The sequence below is a fragment of the Ranitomeya variabilis genome, chromosome 7 (assembly GCF_051348905.1).
Source record: "Ranitomeya variabilis isolate aRanVar5 chromosome 7, aRanVar5.hap1, whole genome shotgun sequence".
In the NCBI taxonomy this organism is placed as follows: domain Eukaryota; kingdom Metazoa; phylum Chordata; class Amphibia; order Anura; family Dendrobatidae; genus Ranitomeya; species Ranitomeya variabilis.
The window spans coordinates 205,982,411-206,002,025 of NC_135238.1; the positions used below are offsets into that span (position 1 = coordinate 205,982,411).

At 45.1% G+C, this 19,615-nt stretch overlaps 1 protein-coding gene across 2 annotated transcripts in view; it reads right to left on the reverse strand.

Annotated features, from left to right (window-relative positions):
- UBR3 (ubiquitin protein ligase E3 component n-recognin 3) overlaps positions 1-19,615 on the reverse strand; it is a 169,056-nt gene that overhangs the window by 38,032 nt on the left and 111,409 nt on the right. The window contains exons 27-30 of one of the 2 annotated variants that reach the window (XM_077272745.1): positions 17,305-17,415; positions 15,788-15,988; positions 13,518-13,654; positions 4,869-4,954 (exon numbers count right to left, since the gene is read on the reverse strand). In XM_077272745.1, coding sequence (XP_077128860.1) covers positions 4,869-4,954; positions 13,518-13,654; positions 15,788-15,988; positions 17,305-17,415 — 535 coding nt within the window. Of the gene's footprint in view, positions 1-4,868; positions 4,955-13,517; positions 13,655-15,775; positions 15,989-17,304; positions 17,416-19,615 lie in introns of both variants that reach the window. The other variant, XM_077272744.1, reaches the window with a different exon arrangement.

Here is a 19,615-nt window from a genome sequence, read left to right on the forward strand (position 1 = left end):
AGTCAGGGCTGTAGTAGTGGACAACCCCTTGAAGCTATCAAGATCAAATCAGATCCTCAGCATTACAGACAGTATATGAGACGTATTACACAGCCGTCTGGATATTATATGCCTCTTTTATGCCTCACAATGCTGTATATTTGGCACCCTGAGGTCTGTGGACGGACCAACGACTGGAACCACAATTAGGGATAAACCCACAGGACAGTTGTGTGAACCTTCCCTTACACTGAGGTTCTTCATTGTAACTTACGGTATGTTGTGAAATAATAGAAGATTACTTTGCAAAGTGGGAAATATATGGATGTATTTTACTAGAATGCATTTATTTTGGGTTATAAATCTTGTTTTCAATTGGATTTCAATAATAAAAAAATGTGCACAGTTTGGCCTTTCGAGGCTCTTTGTTTCTCTGCACGTTGCTGGCTGCAAGATGAGTTAACAGAGAATCTGGCAAGGAGTTTGTGACACCTTTATCTTTTTTTCCTGAGCTTAATTCAGCTGATTTAAGACTTGATCAAAAATTAGTTTATCTATGATATGTGGAAATAAATCAGCAGCCGAGTATAGGAGAAAAAACAAACAAACAAACAAAAAAGCCAAGTTAGAAAATCTTTCAAGAAAACAATGTGCTCGCTTACAGAATCTTGAAGGGGTTGTCTATGGACGTGGCCATTTCTACATCTAAACTACATTTTGTACACAATCGTCTTTAAGCCCAAGGTGGCTTTCCTGAACAAGTCTAAAAATATGGAATTTGGGTTATGGTGGGTTAAGGAACTAAAGTTGCGTTACTTTGTTTATGTTTTATACTATGGAATTATTAGGTAATTTCTGTTATTTGAAACATGGAAAATTTGTAGTTGGAGTTTTTCAATAAAAATGATTTGATTAAAAATAAATAAATAAATATGGCATCTCTGTGGTACCCTGTGATCGTACTATTGTTTCTCAGCCTCTCACAATAGACTTAACATTAGTAGATGAGACTAGCTATAGATATATATGCTATTTACTAAGGAGAAGCATTAAAAAAAAAAAAAAAGTTATTTTGTTTTAAAAGTTACAAATTTCCTGCATTATTTTACACAGGTGTTCACGATTTCTAGTTGCAATCTTTCACTTGGAACGTTCATGGTTTAGACCCAACAGATATTAATATGACAACTGTGTTTAGTACTTAGTCGAGCCACTTTGGCCGTTATGACCTGCGGCAAACATGACGCATAGCCAGGCACCAGTTTCCGGCAGTGTCCCTTAGGAATTCTAAGCAATCTTCATGGGCAATGGCCTCCAAGTTCCTAATATTGTCGGGTTTGCTAATGTAACCACCTTCCTCACATTCCACCAAAGATTTTCACTGGGGTTCAAGTCAAGCGACCCACGGCCACATCAGAATCTTACAGGAGCATTGCCCTGATGGAACGTTTAATGATGTCCAAGCTTCAGCTTCCTCAAAGAAGGTATGACGTTTACTCCTAGGATATCCTAATACTTTGAGTCAATCTGGCCTTTCACACGCTCCAAGGTTCCAGCCAGAGAAAGCAAAGTCACCCCCAAGCATCACCGAGCATGCCTCACAGTAGGCACCACCGAGACACCACCATACCTCACTGTAGGCACCACCATGAATCACTGTAGGCATCACTGCGCCACCACCATGCCTCACTGTAGGCATCACCGCCATATGCATCACTGTAGGCATCACTGAGCCATCGCCAATGGTAGACAGGCGTATGCTCCATTCTTCCCTACCGACATACTTCTGATCTACAGAGGCTTGAAAAGTTCCAGTTTTGTTTCATCGCTCCACAGAATAGAATGCCCAAAACTTCTGTGGCTTATTTATTAATTTTGAGCATTTTGGAGCAGACATCTCTTGTGCTTTTGGGTCAGTAGAGGTGACGTTTTGGATTTCGGGCATGGAGACAGACAGCATTTATGTGCAAACTATATCCTCAATGTCTGCAGGTTTTTTTTCCTATCCTTTGAGGGTTTTTGTTTTATACCACCGGCCTCCTCAGGAAGCTGGTGGCAACGTCCTCTTCCATGTTCAAGTGGTGTAGCGAGTGTTTCTTCAACTTTGAAAGAGCAAACTTATGCGTTAACTGTATTGTTTGCTTCCTTACGGACTGACCGCATATTTATTGATTTACGAAGCACCAAATAAAATTTAAAAAAGCTCTGGTACACCTATACAGGTGTAAAAAATAACATGGATGGTTGGAATTTTTCTGAACAGCCACAAAGTTCTTATTACAACATTAGTTTAAAAAGTTAGAAAATCAGGATGAATGTGCAGAAATTGTCCGGGAAGTCATTCCTGAAAGAGGGAGCTGTTAAATTCAGCGGGCAGAACCATTGTTCACCTTGTCACATTGTTTCTGAAGCCGACATAGCAGCTCTATCAATCATTCCTCATTTACATTTCCCAAGTGGAACCGTCCTCATAGCTCAATCTACTAAAACAGTACTTGACCTATTTGTTCCGACCGTTTTCCCCGATGCTTTCTGCTGTAAAGGCTCACCTGGGACACTGCTTTCCATTTAATGCAATATCTAATCGACAAAGTTAACACTTCTTACAAGACTATTATGGAGTGCTGTGCTTAATCACAGTAAAGACACCTCATTACCGCTGCTGTGAAACGTACGGAGGAGGAGGGTCTTGTTCGGAGTCTTTTAATTGACTGAAAATAGACTCAGCGAGCGACACTGAGACGTGGGGGTCACCGGTGCGTTTTATTTCAAGGGCGTCATTGGCAGCAACTGTAGAACAATTTTAACTCTCAGACGAAGGAGACTGATGATCTGGAATCTAGAAAATACACCCGTAATAACTAGAGAGGAGCGTATAAATTCAGGTCAAGCCAGTAGTCCGTGGCTTCCAGACAAGAGCCTGATGAACCGCCTTTTAACTGGCAACATCACCAGTGCCTCTTCTAATTTGCAGTCCCGATGAGATGTCATCGCATGATGTTGCATCGGGTCTACTAATTAGAGATGCCGACAGACGGGAAGCGGTTTGCAAGGCTCTTATCCGGCAGCCACAGGCTACTGTCGTGTCCGCTGAGCCAACATCTTGCAAATAGAATTGTTCATCTCTGAGATTTGGAAGATAACCAAATTCTCCAGAAGAAAGATGGATAGACCAGTGACATGGCAGCAAAAGCATGGCGGTGGCTTGGTGTTGCCTACAGTGAAGCATGGCGGTGGCTTGGTGATGCCCTACAGTGAAGCATGGCGGTGACTTGATGATGCCAACAGTGAAGCATGGTGGTGGCTTGGTGAAGCATGGCGGTGGCTTGGTGATGCCTACAGTAAAGAATGAAGGTGGCTTGGTGATGCCTAGAGTGAAGCATGGTAGGGTCTCGGTTAATGCCTTAGATCGCCATCGGTAGAACACTTGATGGGGAATCCCTAGTCCTTTGGACTAATGACTGACCTATTTCTCTAGTGAGCAAAAAGGATTGAGCATGCTGAAATCCAATACGTTTAATCCTTCTTTTCACTGAAACATGCTGTCGGAGCATAGTGGGTACACCCCTATTCGATATTAGATGGTGTGCTGAAATCAGAAGGGTTAAGGGGAATCTGCTGGTTTTTGTTCTGTAATCTGAGACAGTATGATGTACGGACTGAGACACAGATTCCAGTGATGTGTCACTTACTTTGCTGCAGTTTCAATAAAATCATTGTTATCAGCACATCATCACTAGAGGACTAGCTGCCTTGTGCCATGTAGTCCTACTGCTCTGTGTAACCATGCCCTCACCTGATTGGCAGCTTTCTGCCTATGTACAGTGCACACAGAATGCTGCCAATCAGTGGTGTGGGCAGGATTATACATCACTCAGCATTCAGCGAACTGGTACATGAGCAGATAAAACCGGGATTATATCAAAACTGCAGCAAGCAGCTCAGTATAAGTGAAACGTCGCTGGAATCAGGGTTTCTGCTCCTAAACTATACTTCTCTCAGATTAGATAGCAAAAATCCGGTGACAAATTCCCTTTAAAGGGAACCTGTCACCCCCAAAATCGAAGGTGAGCTAAGCCCACCAGCATCAGGGGCTTATCTACAGCATTCTGTAATGCTGTAGATAAGCCCCCGATGTATCCTGAAAGATGAGAAAAAGAGGTTAGATTATACTCACCCAGGGGCGGTCCCCGCTGCGGTCCGGTCCAATGGGCGTCGCGGTCCGGTCCGGGGCCTGCCATCTTCTTACAATGACGTCCTCTTCTTGTCTTCACGCTGCGGCTCCGGCGCACTTTGTCTGCCCTGTTGAGGGCAGAGCAAAGTACTGCAGTGCGGAGGCACCGGCGCACTGCAGAGACTACTGGGTTTTGGGACTCCTTTGCAGATAGGTCATCGTCATATACAAGAGCACGATGACCAAAGAGAAGACACAAGATTCACCATTCACAATAGGTGATGGTCACAGATCACCTCCTCCCTCTCTGCGTAGAGACCTCTACTAAGGTCATGCACGTAACATACGGTAGTACTATGTACCATAGGAATCTGTAGACAGGGGGTGGCTCACATGGCTGCTGTAAAGCATATATCTATCTTTGAATGCTGAAACAGTGGCTCAGACAAGATGGCCGCACTATAATCAAGTGAATAAAATAATTCTTAAAAAATAATAATTCGATAATTAGAAAAGAAAAACAGATTTGTATCTGGAACTGATTTCAATTACTTAAAAAAAAAATTCCAGAGAATAAATTTTCTTGAAGAAAAATGTAGGAAGTACACACACACAGTATGCAGGCAAACAACCTGAAAAATATGGGAAAAGTTAGAATTTAAAGTTTTACTCTCTCTCCAAAAATAAGTGTTAGAATCGTAAAACTCAAGCATACTTAAGCAGGATCTTTTGCCAGCAGCGCTCGCTCCTCCTGAGCACAGATTGTCTCCACGGTGGACAAGTTCCAGTTCCAGATTTGTTCTGTAATTCGTAAAAAAAAAAAATTAAGATAAATATAAACAATCTGTACAAGAATCATTTTACAAATAAATTAGCAAGCGACTCCACCGATCCCAAAGATTAACAATGGCAGCGGCAGGGAGGTAAATGCAATGATAACAGTACCTGTAAGGTGGACACTTCCACATATGTACAGAAATTAGAGATTTAAAGGGAATCTATCAGCAGGATTTCACCTCCATATTTATGTGTACATGTTGTTCTTGCAAAGACAAGTCCAGTAATACCTTTACATGGCCAGTCCGTTCCTCCGTTACTGAGATATCAGAGTTTAAATTGATATGTAAATGAGGCTAAAGGACTAGGTGTAGATCTGAAGCCTCTGTCACTCTGGATCTATTCCTCGCTCAGAACAGCCTCCTTCTGCTTCACTGACAGCTCCTTTGCCTGATGTCACACAGCACAGAGGGTGTCAGTCAATCAGGCGGTGACGGCGCTGGGCGGGGAATAGAGCTGGAGTGACAGAGGCTTCAGATCTACCATAGCTCTTCAGCCTCATTTGCATATTAAATCAAACGCTGATTTCTCAGTAACAGAGGAACGGACTGGCCATGTAAGGTATTGCTGGACTTGTCTTTGAAAGAGGTACATACACATATAAATATGGGAGGATGAAATCGCGCTGGCAAATTCTGTTTAACACATTTTTGATACAGACCCTTTAAATCAACCACTGGCTGAAAAACAACTGATTGTCAACCACACTGCACTTCTTTTATGTACTCAATTACCTACAGCTTAGCCTCCGGTCTTCTGATCTGATACCATATTGAATTTAAAGGGAGTTTCTACTTTTAGAAAAGTGGTCAACCCTGTTTAAAGGGCCACCAAGGACATTTATGACAAGCCCACAGGACATGCCAAATAGGTCTCACAGGCTGGTTTTCAACCTTTGAGACACCCAACCTCTTGGAGATAAAGGGATTTTCTGATTCTAAAAAAAAAAAAAAAAAAAAAAAAAAAAAAAAGAGGGATTTTTGTGTACTCACCGTAAAATCCTTTTCTCCGAGCCAATCATTGGGGGACACAGACCGTGGGTGTTATGCTGCTTGCCACTAGGAGGACACTAAGTGATACAAAGAAAGTTAGCTCCTCCCCTGCAGTATACACCCTCCTGCTGGCTCTTAGCTAACTAGTTCGGTGCAAAAAGCAGTAGGAGATCAGTAACAACATATTAGCTTACAGCATGTCATATTATATATGAGAGTATAGCATATCGGATTATAAAAACAAGCATAAGCCAATACCAGAGTGGGAGCTGTGTCCCCCAATGATTGGCTTGGAGAAAAGGATTTTACGGTGAGTACACAAAAATCCCTCTTTCTCCTTCGCCTCATTGGGGGACACAGACCGTGGGACGTACCAAAGCAGTCCCTGGGTGGGGACAACATCAGATCAGGCCCTGTGTAACCGCTACTTACAAGTTCGCCACCGCGGCCTGCAGAGTCCGCCTGCCCAGACTCACATCTGTGGAAGTCTGGGAATTATAATGCTTCAAGAATGCATGCGGACTGGACGAATCCGCAAGCTTGCAGGCGTGTCTTGTCGACACCTGGTGCCTAGAACCCACGATAGACAGGGAGATAGGCTGACATCTAACACGGAAGGACTCCTGGATGGTGAAAGGAATACACCAGGCTAAATGGCCGATGAAGACGGCTAAACCCTTCCTTTCGAACGTCAGGAAGCCTTCCTCTTACCGTTAGGAAGCCCAAGATACAGTGTCCAACCTTCGGAAGGACGCCGTCCTCGAGACGTACCTACTCAGCACTCGCTTCGTCCGGAATATGGGGAACTCATTCCATTTTGTGGACTGGTGCCAAAAGAAATGAGGGAAGAACTATGCCCTCATAACAGTGGTAATACAATACCACCTTGGTAACAAGGGACGGGGAAGGCCTGAGGACAACCTTGCCTTGAAGGAAATAAGGGAAAAAAGTCTGAAAGGACCCGATAGCACCGAAGACTCGTCAGGATGAGGATATTGCCGAGAAAAAAGGGGCGACCTTCCCTAATAGAATAGATCCCAATGATCTAACGGTATGCGATAGGGAAGAACTAAATGTGAAAACTTCCTGCGAGGTGGTCCCTACTTGCAGTTTTGTTGCAGAAAGGCAGAAAGTTACCAGCTCCGCAAGCAAACAAACTGACGTGGTCAGTGCGGATTTCCGAGGATCACTGGGGCCCTTTCTGCTTCTGAAAAGCTTTCGGAAGTAGTGAACGGGGAGTTGTGGAAACTGGTACCAAGGAAGAACCAGAGCATGCAGTGTGATGGCTCTTGGATCTCGAGGCCGAACGACCAACTCGAGTACACAGGCGATTAGTCAGGACGCCATCCGAACTACAACTATAGAGCTCCAGTGAAGGCAGGTCTGATGGAAGACTTCCGGGTGAAGTTCCCACTCACTTGAGGCGAAACCCTGACGGCTGAATATTTTCGCAGCCCAGAGTTATACTCCTGGGATATGTACTGCCGAGATCACCGAGTAATAGATCTCGGCCCATGTGAGAATGTGAGGTACCTCGGCCATGGTGCCTGAATGTGGGTACCTGCTAGATGATTGACGTATGGCACAGCCATGGTATTGTCCAATTGAATTCAGATGGGTTGACCCGCCATAAGGCAGTGGACATACTGTAGGACTACCTTTCGGATCTCCAGAGCAATGATCGGGAGAAGAGGACTGGCATTGGAAGTTACTAGTAACCATTGAACCTGGAGAAAGGCCCTGGATGAAGGAGCTCAGAGACTATAGTCTGAAAGTCTGCTTGACTTGCTGAAAACTAACAGAGCGAAGGAAACGGCTTCCATTGTCGTCTCCATTTTTTCCTCAGAACCCTCCCAGCAAATCGAATGAAATGAGGGGATGAGTGAGCAAGTGCGCGAGCTCCCTGTTGAAAGACCATGATCTTGTCTGGAGGGAGATTTACCACCCTTCTGGAGGAGTACCGGATCATCCTCAAAAAGGATATCTGCTGGGCTGGAAATGAGAAGTTGTCTAAGTGTAGCCACCAGTCCAGGTGAGAGGGTATCGCAAGTGATATAGATGACTTAGCGTAGTCCTGCAAGGGCAGGTAAACAGTCGGCCAAACAGGGCAGGACGACCACACCTCTAGGTGCAAGAGGAACATGACAGCCGCCATGACCCTTGCGAACACTCTGGGTGCGGTAGCAAGGCCGAAGGACAAGATCGTGACTTAAATGCTGTTCACGAATGGAAAAGCGAAGGAATTTTTGAAGAGGGTAAGCATCCCGAATGTCGATGGGTGCCAGAAACTGCACCTTTATCTGTTGAAGTAATGGCTGAGCGGAGGAACTCCGTTCGAAGAAGAGTGAAAGGTTGTTAGAAGTTTGAGGTCCGGGATCGGTCCTACTTCTCGTTCCCCTTTTAGGAACCAAGATCCCTTAGATCTAGACTGTCCCGGACAACCCTTTCACTGTTGGTCGGGGCTGTAGGAACGTACGATCCTTCGTTAGTCTCCCGCTCAAAAGATTTGATTGACCAGCTGTACTGTCTTCAGGAAAGGGTTACTGGTGTGAATCAAAGTAGTTAAGGTCTCCACGCAGGAGACCGTTGCTCTAGCAATCCATGCGGCGGCTAGGGAGGGTAGAGGGCTGGACCCGTAGCCACAAAACGGAACAAACCAGATTTGCTATTTGACAGATCGTGGCATTTTTAATTGATGACACATCGGGCAGGGATACTGGTAGGTAAACCACAGGAGATTGTACCCGGTTAATCTGCCAAGTGGCAGAATGCGCGGCTGCTTCCAGCAGGTCATTGCAGAGTTAAAAATTAGGAACCCTCGATCCACCATCCTCTTAACAGGGAAGTGGAGAGGGAACATCCGCCTTCTTGCATCTTCTGTTAAATAGTGGTGATGCAGAGGGGGGTGCTCAGACGCCTGAAAAGGGTGCCTCTGTACATCCACAGAGTTCAGGTCTCCGGGTGGACAGGTTGTCTGGCGTTAGGCCCGGAGGCAGAAGAGGATACCTGGAGGAGACACTCCGTGTGCCCGTCTGTTGATGGTGTGGGGAGATTGGCGCCCTTATTTAAAGGGCCTGTCCCCCTTAAAAATCAGACCAGGCATGGCTTCCCAAGTAGAGGCTTCTGTCCAATGAATCGCATATCCGGACTGGATGGCAAATGCTCTACGAGGGAGTTTAGTCTCCTTATGAGGGACACTGTGTAGTCTAGAGCAGGACCGGAATCCTCGTCAATGTACAGAGATTGGATGATGATATAAATAGGCGAGTCATCCTTTACTGAAACTCTGGCAAGTCCAGGTCCAAGGCAATATCCGATCCGTGTTCAGAGTCTTGTCAGCAAATCCTTGGAGAGAGATCATGAAATGAGAACTTTCGTTTTGTAGATGCCTGTACGTTTCTAGAATACTCGCGGCCCCTGCTAGCCGACGGATCCCATGTTGGAGAGGGACCATGTATATCGGTCCTGCGAGCACTCCGAGCCACAGAGGGATCACGGAGTGATTCAATTTCTTGGTCAGAAAAACCATGGGTTGCGGCAGTGACGAAGTCCACTGAGGGAACTAGTTACACTGGGGATAAACTGGGATCAGCGGCAGAGGGCTCCTCATTTATGACCAGCTTCAGATTGGTCATGTGCCTTTAAGACCAGGGAATACTGGTCGTGTGCCTTTAAGACCAGGGAATACTGGTCAAGTGTCTTTAAGACCAGGAATACAGGTCATGTGCCTTTAAAACCAGGGAATACTGGTCGTGTGCCTTTAAGACCAGGGAATACTGGTCATGTGCCTTTAAGACCAGGGAACACTGGTCATGTGCCTTTAAGACCAGGGAATACTGGTCACGTGCCTTTAAGACCAGGGAATACTGGTCACGTGCCTTTAAGACCAGGAACACTGGTCACGTGCCTTTAAGACCAGGGAATACTGGTCATGCGGGTTTAGGTAAAATCTCGCAGCGAGCGAGAAGCGCCAATTCAGGGGGCGGAGCCACAGGCATGAAGCCTCGAGACTTCCATGAATAGGCCCAAGCCGGGGCCTAAATTTCTGCAGCCGGCGCCAGCGTAGAAGTGAGGGGCGTTGCTCGAGAAAATTGAGCGCTTCCGTGCCAGGCGAAAAGCGCCAGGAAAAAAGGCAGAGCCGCCTTAGGGCGCCACAGTGTGCTTCCAGGGTGCGGCCTACACATCGGCCGAAGCTGGGGGCTAAATTTTGTAGCCGGATGGAGCGTTACCTCAGGGAGGTGGGCCACAGGGAAGCCTGAGACTGCCTGTGAATATCCCGCTGCAGAAGCCCATCGCTGGCAGGATCCACTCACCAACGGTGCGCGTCCCGGCATGGAGCCGCCGCGGATGTCGGGTATTGCAGCGTGGATGGTGCAGGGATAGAGGGATAAACCTCAATCCATCATCCCTTTTGTTAGGGAGGTGGAGAGGAACCGTCCGCCTCCTTGTGCCATCCGCTTTCACAGTGGTGGGACAGTGGGGGCTGCTCGGACGCCATACAAAGGGACCTCTGTACATCCACGGAGTTCAGCCCCCGGGTCGACAGGGCCAGTTGTCCGGCATTAGGCCTGGCTCCAGGAGAGGATACATGGAGGAGACACTCCATGTGGTTGCCTGCTGCTGGTGTGGGGAGATCGGAACCGTGAAGGCACCGTCGCCCCTCAAGTGAGCTGGGCGGGGCTCCAGCGGTTGGCGGGGATTTCAACTGCGGCCTAGTCCGGCTGAAAAAGCCAGGGACTAAATTTATGGAGCCTGCCGGTGGAGCGCGTCGGCGGGCCGCGACATAGCGCCGAATGATTGCCGCTGGCGTACCGGCCAGCGGCACCTCTCCCCAGGGACCAGGACCGCACCTTCCACGCAGGCAGCGTGAGGAAGGAAACTACTCACCACCACCGAGCAGAGATGCAGCCTCTATTGCGAGGGAATAAGCTCAATCGATCCTCCCTTGGCCGGGGGATGGAGAGTCTCTGTCCATCTTCATATGTGCCTGCCGCAGGGGACTTATGGCTGTGCCTGCCGCAGGGGACTTACGGCTATTGTGGGGACTACATGACGCCAATAGGTGAGGGCTTAATTGCGGAGGAGCCCGGGAGATGCACATAAGAAGTGTACTCTATGTGCTCGTCATCTTACAGGGGGGAGATCGGGACCATATAGGAACCGTCGCCCTAGCGTAGATTAGGCGTGCCTCAGTCGTTGCAGGAAAGGTACGGGGAGGTATACTCGCCGTGCTTGCCTGTTGATGGTTCGGGGGAGAGCGGACCCTAGAAAGGAATCCGTCGCCCCCTTCACTCCGTTAATTAAAAAATAAAAATTTACAGAAAATAAAAATAAAAAATGTTGGGGTCTGAAAACAGACCCAAGTGCCTCCTACAGACACTAAGCAAGAACTGGTTAGCTGAGGGCCAGCAGGAGGGTGTATACTGCAGGAGAGGAGAGAACTTTCTTTGTATCACTTAGTGTCCTCCTAGTGGCAGCAGCATACACCCACGGTCTGTGTTCCCCAATGAGGCGAAGGAGAAAATATATATATAATTATTTTATCCCCCATGATCTTTAAACAATAACATTTTGGAGCCGACTTTCGTTGAACGCAGAATGAGAAGCGTAAAAATGTAACGTGCTAAATCTGTCGACTCCCATGACATCATTTAACTATTTAAGCCTCTTAAAAGAGATCTTAGAAACCAAGATTTAATGCCGGCCTTGGGTTTGAAACTCTACGTCAGCAACAATTTTTTGCAGGCGGCTCAGCAAAAAAATTTTTATTTTATTTTTTTTCAACGTCTATCAAATAAGATGGCGTCTGTGTATTAACATCACTAAGTTTCCGCTGCTCATGCCACCTATTTTCCAAGGAATGTTTTAATCCTCTCTACTTCTCTGAAAAAAAAAATCCAATTTAAAATTGATAATGCTCCTGCTCAGAGCTGCATCTGGTTTCTGCTGATAAGGGCATCTGTCTGCTAGGAATTTTCCGCTCCTCAGGCGGTTCGCGCTGCTCACAAAAATACGTCTACCGCTAGAAGAAACCAGGGCTGAGACGATTTTATTTATTTTTTTTTTGCATATTTTGCTGAATAATGTATGTTTTTTTGCTTATTAGTAACATTTTCAAACTCCCAAAGAACTAAGTTCACTTCAGTAAGTCGGTATATGTATATTCATAAGGAAATCCAAACATGTAAAAAAATAAAATAAAAACTATTAACATTACAGCTTTTATATTAAACCAAGGAGGTGTCTCGATTACATGAATGAACAGAATAGGCCGGGATGTGAGCACTGACATTTCTGAAATGTCAGCGACACGTTTACCCGGGAAATGAAAGGGACATTTAAATTCAGCTTATATTTTCCAGCGTGTCACCAAGACATCAGAAAAATAAAAAAAGGAACAAGATGGCATCAATCCATTCAGGAGCGAAACGTTCTGATCCAGTGTGTTCACCGGCTGCTTTATAAGCCAAGGGGGCTTGGTCCAACAACGAGACCCTTACAGTTCATGAGAACAAGGGTCCCAAAGTCTCAGAATGGAGCAGGACTGCATAGACCTTTGGGGTGGCAGTGCGCATGCGTAACCACTGTTCCCGTAGAAAGTGAAAACAGAGGGTGGTCACGCATGCGCACTCCTGCTCCACTCACACAGGGGACTTTCAGATCTGTGGCAGATTGTATCTGATGCAATGAGTAATAAACCAGTAACATTTTAATGTGTACTTGTCCTTTAATACAAAACTTGTAGAGCAGCATAATCTTACGGTTTGTTACAGACCCCATAAAGGAAAAACTGCTTGGATGCACAAACCAGTGTAATATGTCCAGGGACTGTCTCAATTCTCATGCTCTGATTTTATTGGTAGGTTCTTCCTTACCAGCATTCTGCCAGCACTATACGTGCTAGTACTTCCTACCATGCTCTGTGCCTACCAAATGGTTTGCCTGTTCTGAATGTAAAACTCTATTATGTTGGCATGCAGTTTCACAGACAGGAGAGCAGGAGCAGAGAAATACAAAGTATCCACCTCACTTCATTTAATCCTTTTTAAGCCTGCCATGCACATTCGATGGCTGTCGGCCAAACAATGGTTAGGTGGATTGTTCCGCCGAGCGCTCCCGTGTTCTCTTCACCAGTGGTGGTGGCTTATCTTAATACAATACGATCGGAAGTCCAAAATGAGACATGCCAAAACTATATTTCCCCACTCACCTCCGATAATAAATCATCCAGGGCTCAGACATACCTTAGACTGCTCAAAAACGGGTCGAGACTGTCGGATAAAAAACGGGTCGAGACCATCGGCTCAAAAACGGGTCGAGAGTGTCGGCTCAAAAAACCAGTCAAGACCATCAGCTCAAAAACTAGTCGAGACTGTCGGCTCAACCTGTCGATCTCAGTGGATTCAGCTGACATGGGTAATGTGCATGCCCCAAAAATGATTACCAAATACGTAACAAAGAAACAAAGCCCACTATTCTAGAATACACGTGGTTTATTGCTAGGTAACAGTATCGGTCAGCTGAAGGACACTCACCGAGCAACAGAGTACATGAAAAGAAAGTCATTGTCGGGGGAGCCGTGCGTCTTGCTGTAGTCTGTGTACTTCTTTTGTGTCGCGCTCTTGATGTCTTTCATCACCGCCTCCATTTCTTTGCTTAAATTGGTTTCGGACTAGAAGGCAAAAAACATAGTGTGAGGGTGCAAGTCATGAACGTGGCAAACAAACACTACATAAGTGAAGAGCCGTCATTGGTCAGCAGCTCCAATGAATCAACTAAATTAAGGATAATAATAATTTTTATTTATATAGCGCCAACATAGGATAGGGGGTAGGAGGGGGAATTGAAAAAACAGGAAATGTCACCGTGAATGTATATGGTTTAATAGGACCTAAAAGTTCATTGCACCAATTGTGATGCATGCCCATCAATGTCTGTATGAGTCTCTAAGGCTTGGTTCACATTGCGTTCATGGCAATACGCTGACAGCATCCGTTACACAGTGGCACTAACGCTATGTAACGGATGTGTTAGTGCACCCACTGACTGCCATTATGTAGCGGATCGCTAACGCATATCATAATCGGCATGCGTTAGCGATGTGCCGTCATTCTGTGAAGGACCCTCAGACGCAGTCTGCAGCGTTCAGGGGTCATTCACCGCTAGCGCAGATGGAGCATCTAAGCTAGCGCGATCGCATAATGCGAAGGCACTTGCGTTGCGCAGTCCGTTTAACGCATGCATTGAACAGACTGCACTTAATGCAATGTGAACCTAGCCTAAGGGAGAATTCACTTGCAGAACAATGGTGTCAGAATTTTAATTTTTAAGTAGAATTAAGTAGATTCTCTAGATCCCAATTTTTTTGCAATTTGCTCTGCAGAAATTTAGACAAACGGTGGCCAGCTGCCATCATTTTACTGAAATAATAGCCAGAAAAAAGGTTAATAAAAATGCAGTCTGCCATCCTGTCCAAGAGGCCTCTCCTTTTTGCATTAACCCTTTGCAATAATTCTATTCGGCCAGCTTCACTCTGCGTAGAGGCATTCAGCGCAGGGTAGCCCTTTGAGGGTACTGCGAACTGCGCCGTCACAGCATGCATCCCTCAAGGCACCAAGCCTCAGGTGACATGTCGCAACGTTATCACATGACGGCGTGCGCTGCGACAGCACAGCCCAGAGTTATGCCTGAGGACTAGTCAGAGTGAAGCAGGCCAAAGGGGATGCGCTTGAATTTATTTTTATTTTACATCCTATGTATATTATACTGACGACGACTAATAGGTTTCCATTGGAAGATAAGGTGGGAACTACTCGCTCCATAAAACCATGAGATCAACTGATATCTGCCACAATATATATATGCTTATTCATCCTAAAGGACCACCCTACAAAAAAAAAAAAAAAAAGTATAGTGCTAGATCCATTGATTTATTCAGCGAGATGCAGGATTTATTTATTTTTTTTTAATTAAAAGGCTTTCGGAGCCAGGAATACATTTTCACAGTCACTCTATCTGACTGCATATTGCAGAATTATAACGGTGTGCAATATGTACACTGTCAGGATTCCAAGGGATTGGCTGCTGGAGCGGTTGACAAGCGAGTATCACGGGAAGAGAAGTCAGCTGGCATGTGACCACATGAACGATGTAAATCACGCTTGATCAGTTACCGTACATACGGACCTCTCCAGCAGTCAGACCAATAAACAGCGGAATCCTGACAGCGTACATATTGTGACATGAGGATTGGTGAAAAATCAGGAAGAATGACTACAGAAATTCATTCCTGGCCAGCCCTTGAAAAATAAAACACATTTTAGCTTACTCTCACACTAGTTATAAGTACGGTGACTATTTGATATTGCTAAGCTTTGCGTCTAAAAGCAAATGGGATGATTTTTCCAATATTGCTTAATGGTTAATAATGAATGGGTTTCAGCTCTTGGGGATTCTTACGAATAGTTATGTCACTTGTAAACTTAGTAGTTAATGGGTCCACACACTTGACACTGATGTAAATGGTGGTAAGATTGGTAATAATGATTATAGGAACAGTGGGTTTCCAGTCCTCCAATATGGAGGGCTGGGAGGAATAGAAGATCCGTCATGGAACAGGCAGAAATTATGATGCTGAGGATTGCAATCCTCTGGTCACAGGACGCAAGGGAACTTCTAGAAACTCCAATTTCATCAGATGAATGTTTGCCTCTTGGCTAATAGGAATGATGGCGAGTGACGCATGGGGTGATGAGGTGACGGAGTGGAAGTAACAAGGGTATTTCGGCCTTACACTGATGCTTACTGGGAAAGTTCCCAGCTGCTCCTGAAGCTCCTCCACCTCTTTGATGAGCTCTCTCATGCTCTTGTTTCCGTGACTCTGCCAGGGGCTCCTCTCTGCATTATTTCCAGGAAAGCAGGGAAGGACGCTGTTTGCAAATTGCCTGCAGAGAGGACATGTAAATTCGCCTTTGTCAACAGAAAAGCCCGGGAGGACCTGGTCATTCTGGGAAAACAGACAACAGATACGGGTGAGCAGTTTAGGAATGAACGGACAGTCCTGTTCTTATAATCTAGTAATAAGAGACTAGGAGATCATATTCTTATCAGCACATATTGTTAAAAGGAAAAAAATCACCTATTGTTTAAATAAAGTTTTTACATTAAACAATATTAAGAACTTTTGATGATTCTTTATTGCCACCTTTTTTTTATCTGAAATCTTGCAGTATAATATTAGGCTAATACTTTTGCTTTAGAAATCACAGACAGAATTACAATATAAGGCAGCATTTATACATCGTTCACACAGGACCCACCGATGGTCACAGCTCACCTCTTCCGCCTCACTGCACATTTACTTCTGCACAGATCACAGAGCATGCCTAGAAAATTCTTAGACATTGGTGAATAGAACCAGATTATTGCACCCTAAGGTTTCTGTAAATCCTTCCTCTAAAACGCTGCCGGAGGGGAACATGGCAACAGGTCTCTTGTTCAAAACCAGCACCGCACTGTTCTTGTACGTCGAATTTGCTATCTGTCCTTTGCACCCTTCCCCCCAGTATACATTAAGCCACGTTGATCAGAAAACTGGCGCATCCGCAAATCTTTCTGTTCTCTCCAGCGCATGTGCCGAGTCTCTGATTAACTGCGCCACATTTGTAAAGCTGTGTGGATGATGTAGAACGTAAGAGACTTCATTTACAAAAAGCAGTTAGAACATTCTAGAATAAGGCATCACAGATCTATCTTTCCTGTAATGATATAGAGTTAAGGGCCGACACTAGTGGGTTTTTTTCCCTCCATTTCATGTATTAAAATATTTACCCATCGCCGTCTTCTGCCGTTTTCAGCGCAGCTCCAGTCCTCTCCTGCATCACGTGAATCAGTTTGTTATTTTCGGCTCTCACAATGTGTCCCGTTACGTCCCTTCTTAGCGTACACTAAGTCTATGTCATCCTCGTTCTGACACAAACGTTGTGCGAGCCGGCCGGTCACAACTGCGGTCACATTAAGCAGGAGATGACGGGGGCAGCGCTGGAAACAGCAGAAGACGGCAACAGAGAAATATTTTAAGGCATCTACTGACCATACGTTACCAATATCATTTAAAGCACCATCTGTTCGTTAACATTTTGGCTGTAGTAACCAATTCAGTGAACTAGTAAATTATTGTTTCACTGCAGGGGGCATCATTAGACCGAATATACGGGATAGCTAGAGCCTTCTTTTTTCAGAATGGAAAATGCTTAAAAAAAAAACCAAACCCTAAAGAAATCAAGACAGAACTTAGTTGATAAAGAAAGTTGTGCAACTTACTCGCAATGACTCCATGTAGGATTTATGGCAGTCTATATGGAGCGTGTGGCCGCACGTTTGGACATATACTCCTCCTTCCCAACCAATCGATACAGACTGAAGACAGGAACTCTGGATACAGGAAAAAAAAAAAGATAAGAAGGGAGAGAAGAGCTGGAGTTAATTATACCATTAAATTCAAGTAATACAAGAAGAAATCAATTCTAGGTGCTGCCCGTTTTAGAATATAGTGAAAAAAAGGAGATTTTTGTGTACTCACGTTAAAATCTCTTTCTCTTAGCCTCTAATTGGGGGAACCCTTTGGTAATACATCTAAATACATCTTTCGGGATTATCATACATTAGCTAGGATTGGATAGCACATACGTGCGCAGTTTTATTTGGAGGAATCGGGATATCCAGGCAACACAAAGAAAGCCCACGGATTTAAAAATAGAATAGTAATGCATCGTTTCCCCTGTGGGGGAGCTGTAGGGATATTGCACACTTGCTGCAGGATTCTACAACAGAACCGCTAGATCTGCTTGCAATTAAGAGGATGAAAAAATATTAATTTATAAATTTTATAAAAATATAATTTCATTTTTTTTTTTTTTTTTTAATCAGAAGGTTAAGTTTTTTTCTACTATAGAACTTAGCCATAGTCTTGACGGGGCCAAAGAGAGGTCAAGAGACTTCATATTATAAAAGGATGCTAGAATAAAATCAATAAATTCCATCATGTTTGGAGGAGAGACAGACGGACAGATAAGCTCTAGGAATGGAAACCGTTCTGACACTCCCATACAATTTAGAAAGCAGCAAGAACCAAACAAGCAGGAACAGCATGGCAGTAATGTCTGCCGTTTGCACATCCGCCAAGCTGCGGGAGGTTTGACGATTTCTGGGTTTTATTTCCGAATACAGGTTTTGGGGGGTTTTCATCCAATCAGTATTTCAATACCAAGACAAAAAGTAAAGTGGGTGAGATTTAATCATCATTAGTCAATGTGCACAGATGTTACAACATGTACGCCCTCCGCAACAGACGTACCAAACAGCAGAGTCTGGGAAACTTGCAGACTCATAATATTGGGCTGCAGGAATCCGAAAACGGATCACCAGATTGAAGGATCTGTTTCGCTCCAGCAAGCACGGCCTCCAGCCCATTGTTTACCAGACAGCTCCATACGTCTCATAGTGGCTGCACCTGGTATTACAGCTCAGTCCTTTTCATGCAGCCACTCTGAAATGTATGGTGTGCCTGGTAAACAATGATGGGGACAAGGAAGGGTGCAGAGTGTCAGACCCCCACTGATCTCATATTGTGGCTTAATCTAAGCACAGGTGGTCAATATCAAAGTGATGTAAAACCCCTTTAAATAGGAGTAGCTACTTTCTCAGGTGGACTTCTCACAGCCATAAATTACATGGCCATCCATTAATTGGAATGTAACCGGATAATAACAAATTTTCCCCGATAACAGTTTAAAGGGGATCTGTTAGATTACATAGCAAAAACCTGCTGAGAGCGCCATGATGCAGGAAAAGAGACCTTCTAGGCTGTGCTTTGCTGTTTTAATAAAATCAGTGTTTTATCAGAAGGAGATTATCACTACAGGACTAGGTGTCCTGTGCATCCGGGTCCAATCACGCCTCCAGCTCCGATTAGCAGCTTTCTGCCAATGCACATTGTACACAAAAAGCTGTCAATCAGTGGTGTGGGCAGGGTTATACAGAGCTCAGCATTCAGAGCTCTGCGGCAGAGAAAAGGAGATTTTTGTTTACTTACCGTAAAATCTTTTTCTCCGAGCCAATCATTGGGGGACACAGACCGTGGGTGTTATGCTGCTTGCCACTAGGAGGACACTAAGTGATACAAAGAAAGTTAGCTCCTCCCCTGCAGTATACACCCTCCTGCTGGCCCTCAGCTAACCAGTTCGGTGCAAAAAGCAGTAGGAGATCAGTAACAACATATTAGCTTACAGCATGTCATATTATATATGAGAGTATAGCATATCGGATTGTAAAAACAAGCATAAGCCAATACCAGGGTGGGAGCTGTGTCCCCCAATGATTGGCTCGGAGAAAAAGATTTTACGGTAAGTAAACAAAAATCTCCTTTTCTCCTACGCCTCATTGGGGGACACAGACCGTGGGACGTACCAAAGCAGTCCCTGGGTGGGGACAACGTCAGATCAGGCTCTGTGTAACTGCTACTTACAAGTGCGCCACCGCGGCCTGCAGAGTCCGCCTGCCCAGAGTCACATCTGTGGAAGTCTGGGAATTATAATGCTTCAAGAATGCATGCGGACTGGACGAATCCGCAAGC